The sequence below is a fragment of the Schistocerca serialis genome, chromosome 5, assembly GCF_023864345.2.
Source record: "Schistocerca serialis cubense isolate TAMUIC-IGC-003099 chromosome 5, iqSchSeri2.2, whole genome shotgun sequence".
NCBI lineage: Eukaryota > Metazoa > Arthropoda > Insecta > Orthoptera > Acrididae > Schistocerca > Schistocerca serialis.
In genome coordinates, this window is record NC_064642.1 from 663138463 (window position 1) to 663155837 (window position 17375).

General features: G+C 43.7%; 1 protein-coding gene across 1 annotated transcript in view; it reads right to left on the reverse strand.

Annotated features, from left to right (window-relative positions):
- LOC126482163 (V-set and immunoglobulin domain-containing protein 1-like) overlaps positions 1–17375 on the reverse strand; it is a 730649-nt gene that overhangs the window by 348327 nt on the left and 364947 nt on the right. Inside the window, exon 2 of the mRNA XM_050106140.1 lies at positions 6024–6153. Coding sequence (XP_049962097.1) covers positions 6024–6153 — 130 coding nt within the window. The remainder of the gene's footprint in view (positions 1–6023; positions 6154–17375) is intronic.

Consider the following 17375-nt stretch of genomic DNA (forward strand, 5'->3'; position numbering starts at 1 on the left):
ATGGAATGGACAACGAAGAGTAGTGATTTCAGCAGCACGGTGCCACCTGCCATATTTCCCGCGAAACAATTGAAATGGTCCAAATGGCTCTAGGCACTATGGAACTTAACATCGGAGGTCATCAGTACCCTAAAACGTAGAACTACGAACTAACCTAAAGACATCAAACACATCCATGCCAGAGGCAGGATTCGAACCTGCGATCGTAGCGGTTGCGCAGTTCCAGACTTAAGCACCTAGAACCACTGGGTCACAGCGGCCGAAGGCGAAACAAATCATTTGCTCCACGAGCGGTGCCCGGATCGCATAATTTTTCTCAATGCTGGTCATCAATGGCCACCAAGGTCATGTGAGTTGACTCCTTGTGACTTTTTTCCTTCGGACATCTTACATCATTAGTGTATGCCAATAAACTCCAAAACATCCACGACTTGAAGGAGGAAATTGTACGAGTTGTCAGTGAAATGAACGTGGTGCACTCATTGTGAACTTCATGGATTGAGTTCTTTCCCGCCAGCGTAGTAGAGGATTTCATACGCTTCACATTTATCATACGTGAAATGGGGTGGTTAGACGAACATATTTATGTATTTCGTTTGTTTATTTTTTTTAAATGAATTTCTTACTTATCGAAACCAGCGCTCATTTTGTTTGTATAGGATAAACCAGAACTCCACCGACAAATATTATTCAGAGGTTATTGAAGGATAATTTCTGAGTGCTTAGGTGTAAATTCCCCATGATCTCCAGCACTTATTTTGGACAATAGTGGATTGGTCACGGTGGTCTTGGTCCATGGCCAGTTCGGTCATTAGAGACGACACTGATGGAATTTTTCTCCGGTTCATAATAGCACGGATCTACATCTACATACATACTCCGCAAGCCAACATATGGTGCTTGGCAGGGAGGACGTTGAACCACTACGAGTAATTTCATTTCTTGTTCCGCTTGCAAACAGAAAGAGAGATGAACTAGCTTTAAGCCACGTCAAGTTGTTTAAAATACACGAGCTTTCGGCAGTGGACTCCTCGGCAATTGTCGAGTGGTAACTACTTTTTGGTTACTACTACCACCCTTACATAGCTGAGCTACCTTCTGTTAACGTCCCCGGTACTCGCTCTAGCACAGCCTATCCGACATAACTGTCCACATCCACACGGTACTTTATATACTCCTGGCGTTCTGAGGCCTACATCTTCTTTCAACGGCCTCGTGAGCTGTTGAACTTTTGCTGGAAACCTGAAGACCGAATCGAAGAAATGAAATGAGCGTATGGCATCGTTGGCCAGGAGACCCAATCCGGGGGAGTTCGGCCGCCAAGTGCAAGTCTTATTTCAGTCGACGCCGCATTGGGTGACTGGTGCGGTGGTGATGAGGATGAAATGATGATGAGGACAGCACAACACCAAGTCTCCGAGCGGATGAAATCTCCACTAAGGTTGGCGATCGAACCCGGGCCCGCCTGCGTGGGAGACGAGCACAGTACCACCCAGCCAAGCTGGCGGACACGGAATCGACGTTTTGTCTCCTGAGGAGCCGACTGATTTTTCCTATTTCTGAATCACAGAACGTCAAAAATGCAAGCTCCTTCGGGTTCTCCTCTGGATGATTCTACTTACGTGTTTTCGGAGCCGCGCGGAGTGGCCGCGCGGTTTCAGGCGTCACGTCACGGACTGTGCGGCAACTCCCGCTGGAGGTTCGAGTCCTCCCTCGGGCATGTGTGTGTGTGTGTGTGTGTGTGTGTGTGTGTGTGTGTGTGTGTGTGTGTGTGTTTGTGTTTGTGTTTGTGTGTGTGTGTATTCTTAGCATAAGTTAGTTTAAGTATTGTGTATGTCTAGGGACCGATGACCTAAGCAGTTTGATCCCTTACAAATTCACACACATTGGAACATTTGAAACACAGCTTGACAAACAGAGAAAGTGAATAACGCTTTTGAGTTCATACACATTTCAACACAGATTTGTTTTCGGAAAGAAGGCTTGTGAAATATGGCGGTTTTTGTAGCCGTTTTCTTCAAATACTTTCCGTAAGAGGCTGAGTTCCTTTGGCAGGTTTCCAGCGTCTTAGACGGCCTCCGCTCGATGCACCAACGTCCTCAGGAAAGAACGTTTCTGCGACGGTTGCTGAGACATGTTAGCTTGCAGATATCAGACGGTATGGGTGAATTGCTGGGAAATATTATGACTGACACAACCATCTGTTTTAAAGTGAACGAGGACGTCAAGGAACGGCAAGGCACCATCTGTCTCTCCCTTCATCGCGATGTTGCCATGGATATTACTGATGTGAATCGCGAATTATCCAGATTTTTCACGTCCACGAGACCACACAACGAACTTGTCATCGAGAAACGGTAAAAGCAGCTGGGCTTTGCCATGTCTACGGCGATGTCCTCAAAGTCCTCTATAAACTGATTGCCTAAAACTGGAGCTAATGGGTTCCCCATTGCGAAGTCATCCGTCTGGTTAAAATATTCTCCGTCATACGAAAGATACGATAGTGTCAGTGCACGATTAAATGAATCTGCAAGAGTGTCGTCGAGTACATGGGATGAAAGATCCATGAAAACTTTGATTGTAATAAGCATGATTAATGACATTTCACCAAAGCTGACGATAATATCTCCTTCTCCACCATGCGAGCATTTACTTCGACTGACGAAGTCGGTCGTATTCTTGGTATGGTGCACACAGTGTAAGGAGGCTGGCTTGTGTATCTGTATGTCGAACAGACTGGGTGTTCTCTTGGGCAGTGCTGTGTAAAACGAGAGATGTTTTGCTTCGGTACCCTGAGGAATCAGCGGTAGAAGAGCATGCTCCAGAAAACGGACATCATACTACATTCGACGAGACTATGTTATTACACTATTCAGGGACAGCGCCATAAAAGAAGCGATCGTGATAAAAATTTGTGACAACACCCTCAATAAAGACGGTGGTCTGCAGCTAAGCACGGCTTGGGATCCGGACAACGGAGGGTTGAAGCGGGAGCGGAGGCGCATTGAAAACGTTCCTTGACGCGACTGGGAGCTCGACAGAATTTTATCAGTACATATCGCAGCGAAACCATGCACTTGTATATTACTGTATATATGTCTCTTTAGGAGCCCTATATGCTCTTATATCCATGGTCCTTACGTGAAATGTCTGTTGCCGCCAGTAGAATAGTTTGTCACCTTTAAATGCCGGTTCTCTACATTTTATCAATAGTGGTTCTGTGGAAAGAGCGTCGTCTACCCTCCAGGGATTCTCAGTTGATCTCTGTAACAGTCGTGTGATTATTCAATTTACTAGCAAAAGATGCAGCAAAAAGCTACTGCATTATTCCTATGTGTTCCTTTATTCAGACCTGTAGGAAATCCCAAAGACTCGAGCAGTAATATTGTTTCAATTGCATTTTGACTGTCTGATGCAGCAACCACTTATGAATATTTTTGAATAAACGAAGTTTTGTTTGCCATATTTTTTCTATCAATAACAAATACGCGTTAGCCCTTGTAAGGCATCATCAGATTATCTGGAAACAATACAGCAAAAATTAATATGACAAAACGGTAATCAGAATGAGCACTGCAACCATGCTTACAAGGGACAGTAACACACTGATCAGCCAGAACGTTATGATCACCTACCTAATAGCCTGTACGTTGATCTTTGGCACGGATAACAGCGGTGACATGTGGTATGGTAGCAATGAGGCCTTGGTAGGTCGCTGTTCTTTTTGGCCCCACATCTGTACACACAAGTCACGTAATTCTCGTAAATTCCAGGGAGTAGGGTGATGAGCTCTGAGTTGACATGCCATGTGCGCTCGATCGCGATCAGATCTGGCAACCTGAGGGGGGGGGGAGGGAGGGGGGGGGCAGCGAATCAATTGGTACTCGGCACTGTGTTTCTCGAAACACTCCATCACACTGCTTGCCTCGTGGCATGGCGCATTATCTTGCTGAAAAATGCCACTATTGGTGAATATGATCGTCATGAAGGGCTGTACGTGGTCATGTAACCTTAGAACAGCAGCACTGAACCCGTGGATGTCACGTGAATGTTTTCAACAGCGTAATGGAGCCACCGCCAGCTTCTCTCTGCCCCATAATGTAGGTGTCGAGGAGCCGTTCCCCTGGAAGTCGACTGATTCGCGCCTACCCAACGGCATGATGAAGAAGGCACTGGGGTTCATCATACCATACAAGGTTCTGCCACTGCGCCTGCGTCCAGTGCCGATGGTTACATACCCGTTTCAGTAGTGATTGCCGATGTCGTGGTTTTCAGGTTGGCACTTGCATGGGTCGTCCTCTGTGGAGGTCCATCGTTGGGAGTGTTCGGTGCACTGTGTATTCAGACACTCTTGTGCTCTGCGTAGCACTGAAGTCTGATGTAAGTTCCGCCACATTTTGACGACTTTCCTGTTTTACCAATCTGCCCAGCCTACTACGTCCGATATCTGTAATGAGGGGAGGGCCGCCCAACCCCAAGACTTCTGTATGTGGTTTCATCACGTGTTGAAGATACTCACCACACCAATCCTGACAAGTCGTGTAACTTCCGACATGCTGGGAAATTGGCAGTTATGATGTCCAGAATGCGTCCATGCACGGTCGATTGTCAATGAAGCCTGTAAAACCTTTATATATACACAGAATGCTGAAAGCAGCAAGCGAAGCAATGGCATTCATAACAACGTTCTGGAAAGTTCAGCTGTAACAGTGGTATGCAAGGCAGCATTTGTAAATTCATGTCGGTAGGGGAAGGTCGCAGAATGTGGCTAAAAGATATCAATCGGGATGAGCTCACTGCCTCTAGATAAAAGAGATTCTCACACCACAAGAAAGATCGTGACTTTCACAGGCGAGCAGAAATATTTTGAGCTGCAGCGTATTAAAAGAAACTCCGAAATGTCAAAGTCACAGGAGCAGGCGACTAAAACGGACCGGGTGCATATTGGGAATGAATTTTCCATGCATAATGATTATGAAGAGTTCCACGTTTGATTTTGGAAAGAGAGAGACGTTAATCCACTGCCAATTGACAAGTACAGAAAAATATTTCCAACACTTAATACGTGTTTCCAGCATACCACAAGTTACACTTGTCTGAAAGGGAATAACTTGATCTAATATTTAAGTCAAAAAATTAGTAGCTAATGAAACAAGTGTTATTAATGAATGTAGCAACTTGAGAGAGATACAAAGATTATGTTGAAGACTTCTTTCATTGTTCTAACTGAAATCATGATTCTACAACCATTTTCACTAAACGCTTTTGTCATAATGACAGCTAAATATTACCCACTTAAATGAAACACTGTGCAAAGCACCTTAAGCCTGAACTATCTAAAATATTGAAAGTTTCATCTGTTTTAATTGTTTGCTTTAATTCTTTCAGAACATGTATATAAACAAATAAATTGTTTTTCTTTCGTAGTGCTTGATCCAAAAGTAAAACAAATATGGTAACCCACATAAGTAGGGTAAATTCAGTAATGTATCTAACATACCATCTGACTCATTAGCATTAAACAGTCACCTCATTAACATATCAAAAGATCATATTTTTAGGTACCTTACAGGTTTCTGTCATTTTCCTCAGAATTACTCACTTGTGGGTTACCACGTTCTTGCTCACAACCCTATATTTCCAATATATTTTAAGTAACTGGGACACTATTTCGTACTGAAGATCGTGTCTCGTAACCACGCATTCGCAGTTATCTCGAAAACAACATGTTTGCGTTTCCACGTCTACAGAAATGTTTCCGCTTCTGTTATTGTAACAACGGTCCCCACCGAGTATATTCCTTCAGATGTTTATTCTTATATACCCTAAGGAATCATTCCTAGCAGTAGTGTCCCGGAATTCTATTATGACTAATGAGGCTACAGCTCGTGAGGTGCATGAAATCGGTATCGAGTCCACGTCTGGATAAATTTTCATTTCTCACAACGTAATCGATTACAGATACTTAGTGAAGATTTGCACTCATTGTTTTTGACATGAGGAGATTACATACAAAAGCTTACCTGTAGATGGCGGTCTTCTCATTCTTAAACCAGATTACGAGTATCACGGAGTCATTGTGTGAAGGCGGCGTCAGGTCACACGGCAACCTGGCCGTACCATTCACCACGGACCGCACCTGCAGCACTCGACCTGAGCAAAAAACAGAATACAGTCATCAGTGTGCGGTCCCCACCAGGGCCTGTGGGGAAACGAATCAGAGTACAGTGCTTACACATAGTACTTCATCCTTTATAGATAGTGCACAGAACGTGTTTCGAACTGAATCTTCCATACACGTAATCAGATCAGTTAGACGACATCCTTAGTGCCGCTTTAAGATCAGCAAGAGCCCATAAACTGATTACCAGCCGGTCCCTATGTAGTTCTCCTGTCTTTTTAAATGTTTCTTAATTATCACTGAGGTCCTCCACATGGGTACTCAAAAATTTCAGTTGCAGAATAAATTGTACAAATATGAAGCTTGTTTGTTCAACAAAATACCTAGCGTTTACAATTACAAACAACTCGAAGTGGAACCATGACAATGAAACATTTACTGACAGATCACTTGGAAGGTGTAGTAAGAAATGTGGCAAAGAGACTGCCTTCAATACGCTTGTCCGTTGTCTGCTGGCGTATTGAGGGCTTCTTACCAGATACGACTGATAGAGGGCACGCAAAACGTACAAATAAGGAAAGCTCTTTTCGTTCTGTGGTGAATCAGTGGAGAGATATTCGTGGATATGAATAGCGAGTTAGCGTGTCAATCATTAAAACGTAAACTTTTTTCGTTGCGACATTTTTTTACGGATTTCAATTATCAGCTATCTCTCCTGAATTCCAAAATATTTTGTTGACTTTCACATACACATGGACAAAAAAAGTATTGTATTGAAATATCGGCAATCAGAGCTCACATTGAACGATTTATGTCTTAATTTTTTCCCACGTGCTTTTCTAGACAAACTGCAGAGAAATAATCTGAAATTGGTTGTATAAATCATTATCAAAAAATTGAAGTAACAATTGCTAGATTTCGTGTAGATGAAGTTGAAGAGAACGTCTAATGAAACTTTATTTCACAAATTTAAGCGTTAATAGGTGCTGTGTATATCGATGTTTAAACAAATACAAGAAACATAATCCCCTTCTCTTAGCGACCTAAAATTACAAGTTGATCTTATTACCACCACTCACATAGCAAACAGGAATCAGTGTTTATCAATAACAGGTCTTCATAACAAACATGAAGTAGAATTTATTGGCCACTTCATACTTATGTGGTGTATCTGCTGAAACAGACCTAGGGAACAGGTGGCTCTTACTCCTGCATTCGCTAAGTAGGAAGAGTAAGGCAGTCACTGTACTCTGGTTTTACCTTCACTGAAATGACAGTTGTCCATCGATGCAGGAGTTCACTTGTACAGACTTTATCGAAATTGGTTAAGAATTATTACAAGTCACGTTAAGAAAATGTCTCTTATTATAAACGTACAGGATTTAGAGGGAATGAGACTAGGAAATAAGACACCAAAACAAGTAAATAATTTGTTATTTGACAGAAAAGTGTTTACGGTCGAAGTAGGGATGATATAAAATGCCGACTCGGTATAATAAGAAAAAATTTTCTGGAAAAAGAAAATTTTTTAAAATCTTTTCTTTAGGTATTTGTCTGGTATGTGGCGTTCCACAGAAGTGGAACGTGGATGATAAGCATTTTAGATAAGAAGGGAATAGGAGCTTTTGGAATGCGGACCTACAGATGAATGTTGAAGATATATGAGTAGATCAAATAACAAATTATGAGGTCCTGATTCAATTAGGGCAAAAACAAATTTGTGGCATACCGTGGCTAAAACAAGAAATTTTATGAGAGAACACTTCCAGAGGCAAAGAACTATCGTCATTTTGGAAACGAAAGGAAGTGTGGGTGTTAAAAACTGTAGAGGGGACAAAGAGAGTAATGCAGTAAGCGTGTTCAAATGTATGCAGGTTGCAGTAGTCTTTCAGAGATGTAGAGGTATGCATGGAATGGACTAAAGTGAATAGGAGAAAGAAACCTGTCCTCGGAGTGAAGACCACAAACACAGCAAGATTTGGACCTCAGGATGGAATATAATTTTGCGACAAGGTCCACAGTTTAGCGCCACACATTAAAGCGCCGTGACATACATTTTGGGAAAACTTGACCTACGTTGTGTCAAGTGGTGAGCGCTGGAAAGCGAACAGTGAGCCATTCGGATGTAGAGAAAAGCACTCTGAAGTATGTAAGTACAGTACGTTAAACACTGGAAGCATGTATGAAAACTTTACCGAAATGCGTAAAAGTAAAATTAGGAGTACTTAGACGCAGGACTCAGAATTATAAAAAGGAACATAAAACAGGCTCTCACTGAATTAGAACATCATTAACATTAGCACTAACGAATAGCTCTGTCAGACTTGAGTGTTCAGATTGTTCTGCTACTTTACTGAGCGGCCTTATTGTTTCGTGTTAGACGGTAGCAACAAACGGTTTTTCGTTTTGCTGTTACCAGTCAATCTTGTAAGTTGAAAAGCATATAATCTAATCTGCGTAACTTATTCCTCGTGCTTGAGAGATTTATCTCTGACGAACATTTTGGCCGCACATTGTTAAATTGACAAGTCTAGCACGGGGTAGAGGTCTTTGACACCGTATTAAAAAAAAATTATTTGTTGTAGGAGATATAGGGGCAGCGTCTAGTCCTGACATTTCTAATTTGTTACTTTTTTCTTTCAATTCTAAAATTCAGGCTGTTGCGCTTTAACTTCAAGGTTATATAAAATTTTGAGTCCACCCAGTGGGGCAAGATTGTAACGTTCTCGTCAAAAGTAATGGGAAATTCTATTTAACTTATTTTCGCTCGTTACTCTTTTCCAAGCTGTGCCCTTTGTTAAAATGTATACAGTCCAGTTTGAATGATCATAACATTTGATCGTAATTTGACATTTAAAATATCCAGTTTTTCGACTTGTCTACGAAAAGTTATAATTTGATAAAAGGCATTGTTTCACTTTAAAACTGCTGTTAGCATCCAAAATGCTGCTCCCGTTTTAATTGTTGTTTAAAATGAATGATGCTGATCTCAGAAATTGTTTCTCTTAGTAAATCTACAGAGTGGTCAGAAAATGTGTGAAATGCTTGTAGGGATGTTACAGGGCAGGTTGTACTGAGACTTAAATGTTAAGAGAGAAATTCGATACGTTGCGCCGTTTCCGAGTTATTTAGTATTGAAGTTAGCCAATCAGATCGTCGCGCGCGTAAATTCAAGTTTCGGGTAACGAGACAAGGCGCTCGTTGGACAACACCGCCCCTGGCAGGCCGCTTGAATGCGAGCGCGAGACTCCCCGATTGGCTAAATTCTATGCTAAATAACTCGGAAACGGAGCAACTTACCGAATTTCTTTCTTAACATTTATGTCTCAGTGCAACCTGCCCTGTAATACCCCTACAAGCACTTCACACATTTTCTGACCACCCTGTATATTGCTTTTTAATGGTAATGAACCCTGACAAATGGTCAGTGTTGTATACTTAGAACCCCCACCTTAGTTCTTTCGCTTGTTTTATTTTGGTTAAGCCGCAGGGTGGCGTTTAACTTATTATGTTTGAGACCTGCCATATTTCTTAAACTTACCACGCTGTGGAGTGCTTAAACCTGAGGCATTTCGATCGCGCAGTTTGTCATGTAGTAGTGCGAATGATAGTTCACCACATATAACTGAAGTAAAGGAGCTAATCTTTTAAAAATGGTGGGATCCGTTGAAAAAGTCTAGAGACTTTAGAAAAACTTTCAGCGCGCAAGAAGTACCCTGATAAATGCAAATGTCGTAATGAAGTTGTTATGATATAGGTAAATTTAATTAACAGAACCCCTAGAGGCACTGTTTATCCATAAATAACTAAAATTAGTCTTTGTGCTAGGTATCGTCAAAAGACAAGCCAAAGAAAGCAGACGCTTTACCTTCGAAAAGCAGGGAATTGGTATATTTCATCACCTTAGGACATAATGAGAAATACACTCCTTGAAATTGAAATAAGAACACCGTGAATTCATTGTCCCAGGAAGGGGAAACTTTATTGACACATTCCTGGGGTCAGATACATCACATGATCACACTGACAGAACCACAGGCACATAGACACAGGCAACAGAGCATGCACAATGTCGGCACTAGTACAGTGTATATCCACCTTTCGCAGCAATGCAGGCTGCTATTCTCCCATGGAGACGATCGTAGAGATGCTGGATGTAGTCCTGTGGAACGGCTTGCCATGCCATTTCCACCTGGCGTCTCAGTTGGACCAGCGTTCGTGCTGGACGTGCAGACCGCGTGAGACGACGCTTCATCCAGTCCCAAACATGCTCAATGGGGGACAGATCCGGAGATCTTGCTGGCCAGGGTAGTTGACGTACACCTTCTAGAGCACGTTGGGTGGCATGGGATACATGCGGACGTGCATTGTCATGTTGGAACAGCAAGTTCCCTTGCCGGTCTAAGAATGGTAGAACGATGGGTTCGATGACGGTTTGGATGTACCGTGCACCATTCAGTGTCCCCTCGACGATCACCAGTGGTGTACGGCCAGTGTAGGAGATCGCTTCCCACACCATGATGCCGGGTGTTGGCCCTGTGTGCCTCGGTCGTATGCAGTCCTGATTGTGGCGCTCACCTGCACGGCGCCAAACACGCATACGACCATCATTGGCACCAAGGCAGAAGTGACTCTCATCGCTGAAGACGACACGTCTCCATTCGTCCCTCCATTCACGCCTGTCACGACACCACTGGAGGCGGGGTGCACGATGTTGGGGCGTGAGCGGAAGACGGCCTAACCGTGTGTGGGACCGTAGCCCAGCCTCATGGAGACGGTTGCGATTGGTCCTCGCCGATACCCCAGGAGCAACAGTGTCCCTAATTTGCTGGGAAGTGGCGGTGCGGTCCCCTACGGCACTGCGTAGGATCCTACGGTCTTGGCGTGCATCCGTGCGTCGCTGCGGTCCGGTCCCAGGTCGACGGGCACGTGCACCTTCCGCCGACCACTGGCGACAACATCGATGTACTGTGGAGACCTCACGCCCCACGTGTTGAGCAATTCGGCGGTACGTCCACCCGGCCTCCCGCATGCCCACTATACGCCCTCGCTCAAAGTCCGTCAACTGCACATACGGTTCACGTCCACGCTGTCGCGGCATGCTACCAGTGTTAAAGACTGCGATGGAGCTCCGTATGCCACGGCAAACTGGCTGACACTGACGGCGGCGGTGCACAAGTGCTGCGCAGCTAGCGCCATTCGACGGCCAACACCACGGTTCCTGGAGTGTCCGCTGTGCCGTGCGTGTGATCATTGCTTGTACAGCCCTCTCGCAGTGTCCGGAGCAAGTATGGTGGGTCTGACACACCGGTGTCAATGTGTTCTTTTTTCCATTTCCAGGAGTGTATTTACGTAAATTGCGCTATCTAACAATGGAAACTTCACAAGCAACGCAATCAGATTTAGTGGCAAAAATGGCCCAGTGGATAGCCCATCAAGAACGAAAACAGGAATAAGGTATATTGAACTGTGGGGAAAAGAAACAGCAAAATCGAAACAGTCAACAGGCCGAGCTCAAAATGTGTAACATCGAAGGTGTTCGGTTAGTCACACCGCCGCTTTGATGTGGACACAATGTTGGATTGCGAAGATGAAGATCCGTGTTCAAATCTTCTTCGTCCCCCGTATTTGTTTTTTTCACAAAATTATGAACTCTCCAGCCGGTCATTGACGTGTCTGTTCGCTGTATTCAAATATGTGTCTATGTCATGGTGTAACGTCCGTTTGCAACAGCGAGGTGTAAAGAAGGGACCTCCAGACGTACGTACCTTGTAGTTGTTCTACAAGAATATCACATGCTATGACTCTTCCGTTCCGCATTGGAAGTCTTGGCTCTTGAATTCCTCTGTTGTAAAATAGTTCACACCTGTTTTTGTTGTTTTCATTTCCGCAAGGGGTCTATCCGGCATCTCGCCTGCTCTCACTATCCATCACATTCAGTTGCGACGATAATATACAGGGTGATTCAAAAAGAATACCACAACTTTAGGAATTTAAAACTCTGCAACAACAAAAGGCAGAGCTAAGCACTATCTGTCGGCGAATTAAGGGAGCTATAAAGTTTCATTTAGTTGTACATTTGTTCGCTTGAGGCGCTGTTGACTAGGCTGAAAACCAAACTACCCGAGGCAGCCCGTGACAGAGCACTTCATCACTGGCCTCCAAGAAGCCCTGATCTTACCCCCTGCGATTTTTTCTTATGGGGGTATGTTAAGGATATGGTGTTTCGGCCACCTGTCCCAGCCACCATTGATGATTTTAAACGATAAATAACAGCAGCTATCCAAACTGTTACGCCTGATATGCTACAGAGAGTGTGGAACGAGTTGGAGTATCGGGTTGATATTGCTCGTGTGTCTGGAGGGGGCCATATTGAACATCCCTGAACTTTTTTTTGAGTGAAAAAAAAACCTTTTTAAATACTCTTTGTAATGATGTTTAACAGAAGGTTATATTATGTTTCTTTCATTAAATACACATTTTTAAAGTTGTGGTATTCTTTTTGAATCACCCTGTATTTTTACCTCATGATTCATTTTCTATGACCAATGTTGTGAAAGAAGAGGGACACTAGGGAGATTTAAATACGGATCTTCCACATTTTAGTGCTACATGGTAACCATACAGACAACCACCTTGCTTCGTGAACCTCTCTTGATGTTGCATGTCTTCACCTTGGACCGTTCACTATTTCTATTTTGCTCCTTTCTTCACAATTCAGTATACCTTCTGCTGTTTTCATGTTTTATCTGCGTTAAGTTTTTGACTGGTTATCCCCTAGGCCATCTTACCACTAAATGTGAGAAGGTGCTATGGTGAGTCTTCCTGGTAAGAACCCTGACAGTGTTCGTCAACATTGGAACACCTACTACATAGCAAGATTCCCAGACTGATGGTTCCAAGATTCGTCTTATTGTAGAAATGTTTCGTGTCTGTTCTTTCAGATGTATCCGAAGTAACAGACACCACGCGAAATCCACAGCTATGATACATGTTGTATAAACTGAAGGTGGGCTGGAGAGAAAGGAAAAGTCCCGGGTTCGAGTCCTGGTCCGTCACACATTTTCTTCTCTCGTCACCGCCGCTTCCTCCTACAGTCCTTCACACTACAACCCTTTTTCGCTGAAAGGAAGGCATAGTGTGCGAATTCTCTTAAGTTTCCTGTGAATCTTATTTTACAGCCTCTTACGTTATCCGGCTTATTCCCTTTAACGAATAAATTTAAACAGTTGGTATCAACGTTCTGTACCAACACTGAAGATGATGTACAAAGAATATCACTGTGACTAAAAGCATGTAAAAAGTGTTTGTGACAATTAGATAATTTTATTAAAACGGTCTCTGCAATTAAGTCATTTGAAACGACAGCGACTACCTATCAAGTTACTTAAACTTATGATACATACAGAATAAATACTACATTAAATAGAAGCTATTTTCTCACTGAACCTTCTCTCAGAGCCAACGTAGGAAGTTGTGCGCTCAATTCCAACATTCATTTTGAGAGAAACTTTCAAAATGAACTACTAGTATAGCTTGTAGTTTTTAAGTTCTGTACGTGTTTCTGTGTGATAGCTGTCTGATTTCTTTACGTCACCTGTGGGTGTTTAAAAGCTGGACGAGCAGTAGCGTTCCATCATTACGGTAATAGCAGCTTACATTTCATTATTTCAGCAGTAACTGCAGCACTGAACAAATGCATCGCCGAAATGCGTGACTCACGGGTTTTGGCGCTGTTCCCGCGGTAAAAGCTACATCTAAGTGACGTCACAGCGTAGCTGATAATATTGCTGAACGCTTGGTACTAAACTCTACTTTCTGTGCTCTACTTTTTGTACGGATCTTGGTGCTATACGGACAAACCGTCTCCTCTCGTACCACAGAAGGAGCACATGACTCTCAAATCGGATACCAAAGGTAAACTGTAAAATTACATTCCTTTTCAGACGATGGGAGAATTTCATGTCGTCATTCCATTATTGGCCGCACAGTATACGTCGCAGCTTCCCAAGTACTCGTGTTGTTATTATTTCAATTAGTTTCATTGCTGTTTAAATAAAAGGTGGTACTGTTTTTGTCGACTGAAGTGCATCGCAAAGGATGCAGTGAACTGGCAGGTGAGTAGGAACTCCCACTAGCCAAGACCACCTACAATAAATCAGACCTTAAGGCAGATATCGATAGTTGACAATATGGCGGCAATCGTGGGGGAAAACAAACCAGCGTGCTTGTATTTCCATAACGCGTGTGTGTAACATTGTATACGTGACGTTCAAGAGAAGCGAAAGCATTTATTACTAGCTGTTATTTATGCTATATGCTGTGAATATGGTCACAAGTGCTGCGCTAGTATTTATTTTCTAGATTCTGTAGTAAGTTCGGCATAATTTAAAGTGTAAACTGTTCTTGCGATGGGTCGTAGCTGTTATGTACCAGGATGTAAATCCAATTACGGCAAAACATACGATACCTCAACATTGAAGTTCCCAAGGAAACAGCATTGAGGAACAAATGGATTAAACTAACTCATAGAGATAATTTTGAAGTGAACGATAAAGCTGTGGTATGCATTAAGCATTTTGAGCCTAAGTTTGTGGTTAGGGAAGACATTTTTCCTGTGGAAAATAGTGAACCAATATGTGTGCCACGAAAAATACCAAAACTAACAAATGATGCAATTCCAACCATCTTTCCTAATCAACCTTCTTATCACACAGTACCAGTTCCCAAGGAAAGAAAGAATCCTGAAGATCGTGTCCAACAGCTACTGGAACGTGATGAATGTAGTTTCAGCGAGTGGTGCGAAAATGACAATATACCTGACTTTCAGCATTTTAAAAGCGAAGTGCAGAAAAGGAATTTTTGTCCATTTACAATTTTAGTAAAGGATGACTACGTATCTTTCATTAAATTAAAGGATGATTCAGTCATTGATGTGCCATTAGTTTCAGTGTGCTTCAAGATATCAAGTTCTTTGGAAGTAAAAGTGTTTCACAAAAATGTGTGTTTGCCTACAGAAACCTTGAAATGGATACTGTAGTCTGGGGACGAAGAGAACTTGAAATGTGACAAGTGGACGAAATTTGACAATCTGGTGAGTCACCTAAATGGTTTCACAGATAACTCTACTGGCACCATTGACAAGATTATAATTTTAGTCAGTGTTCTCAAACAAGCACTGAAAGCTGGTAGTGATTTTGACGCTGAAATAGCACCTAAAATAGAATTTGTTTTGGAGCAATTACAACTTGCAATAACGAAGCAAAGTATATATTCTCCTGAACTTTTGATATGGGCAGCAACCATTTGCTTTTCATTTCCTGATGCCTACCATCACTTGAGAAAAACAAATGTGTTACCATTACCTCATCCTGTCTATTAAGGCAGTTTCTATGCAAAATGGGTCCAAATAAAACTTGTATTGGTCCATTACAGGTAGCTTTTAAGAGAGAAAAATATATTTCTTCAGGGAAGTGACAAGGTAATTTCAGTGATGCTAGATTAAGTTTATGTTAATTCAAAATTCTCTTATAAGGCAGGAAAGATACTTGGTGTTGCTGAGAATACTTCAGATACTACAACAGCAGGTACAATGCAGGTTTTCATGGCATCATCTTTACATTCTGATTATAAAGAAGTAACAGCTCTCTTTCCTGTAAAAAATGTTAATACTGATACTCTGCTGAAAATGACAATTGATGTATTATACACTCCTGGAAATGGAAAAAAGAACACATTGACACCGGTGTGTCAGACCCACCATACTTGCTCCGGACACTGCGAGAGGGCTGTACAAGCAATGATCACACGCACGGCACAGCAGACACACCAGGAACCGCGGTGTTGGCCGTCGAATGGCGCTAGCTGCGCAGCACTTGTGCACCGCCGCCGTCAGTGTCAGCCAGTTTGCCGTGGCATACGGAGCTCCATCGCAGTCTTTAACACTGGTAGCATGCCGCGACAGCGTGGACGTGAACCGTATGTGCAGTTGACGGACTTTGAGCGAGGGCATATAGTGGGCATGCGGGAGGCCGGGTGGACGTACCGCCGAATTGCTCAACACGTGGGGCGTGAGGTCTCCACAGTACATCGATGTTGTCGCCAGTGGTCGGCGGAAGGTGCACGTGCCCGTCGACCTGGGACCGGACCGCAGCGACGCACGGATGCACGCCAAGACCGTAGGATCCTACGCAGTGCCGTAGGGGACCGCACCGCCACTTCCCAGCAAATTAGGGACACTGTTGCTCCTGGGGTATCGGCGAGGACCATTCGCAACCGTCTCCATGAAGCTGGGCTACGGTCCCGCACACGGTTAGGCCGTCTTCCGCTCACGCCCCAACATCGTGCACCCCGCCTCCAGTGGTGTCGTGACAGGCGTGAATGGAGGGACGAATGGAGACGTGTCGTCTTCAGCGATGAGAGTCACTTCTGCCTTGGTGCCAATGATGGTCGTATGCGTGTTTGGCGCCGTGCAGGTGAGCGCCACAATCAGGACTGCATACGACCGAGGCACACAGGGCCAACACCCGGCATCATGGTGTGGGGAGCGATCTCCTACACTGGCCGTACACCACTGGTGATCGTCGAGGGGACACTGAATAGTGCACGGTACATCCAAACCGTCATCGAACCCATCGTTCTACCATTCCTAGACCGGCAAGGGAACTTGCTGTTCCAACAGGACAATGCACGTCCGCATGTATCCCGTGCCACCCAACGTGCTCTAGAAGGTGTACGTCAACTACCCTGGCCAGCAAGATCTCCGGATCTGTCCCCCATTGAGCATGTTTGGGACTGGATGAAGCGTCGTCTCACGCGGTCTGCACGTCCAGCACGAACGCTGGTCCAACTGAGGCGCCAGGTGGAAATGGCATGGCAAGCCGTTCCACAGGACTACATCCAGCATCTCTACGATCGTCTCCATGGGAGAATAGCAGCCTGCATTGCTGCGAAAGGTGGATATACACTGTACTAGTGCCGACATTGTGCGTGCTCTGTTGCCTGTGTCTATGTGCCTGTGGTTCTGTCAGTGTGATCATGTGATGTATCTGACCCCAGGAATGTGTCAATAAAGTTTCCCCTTCCTGGGACAATGAATTCACGGTGTTCTTATTTCAATTTCCAGGAGTGTAGTTAATGCATGAGCTTCAGTATGACGTTATATTCCTTGTAACAGATAACCATAGCACTAATAGAAAAATGTATCAGCTTATGTGTGGTGGCACTTTACAGCCGTGGATTACAAATCCAGTCG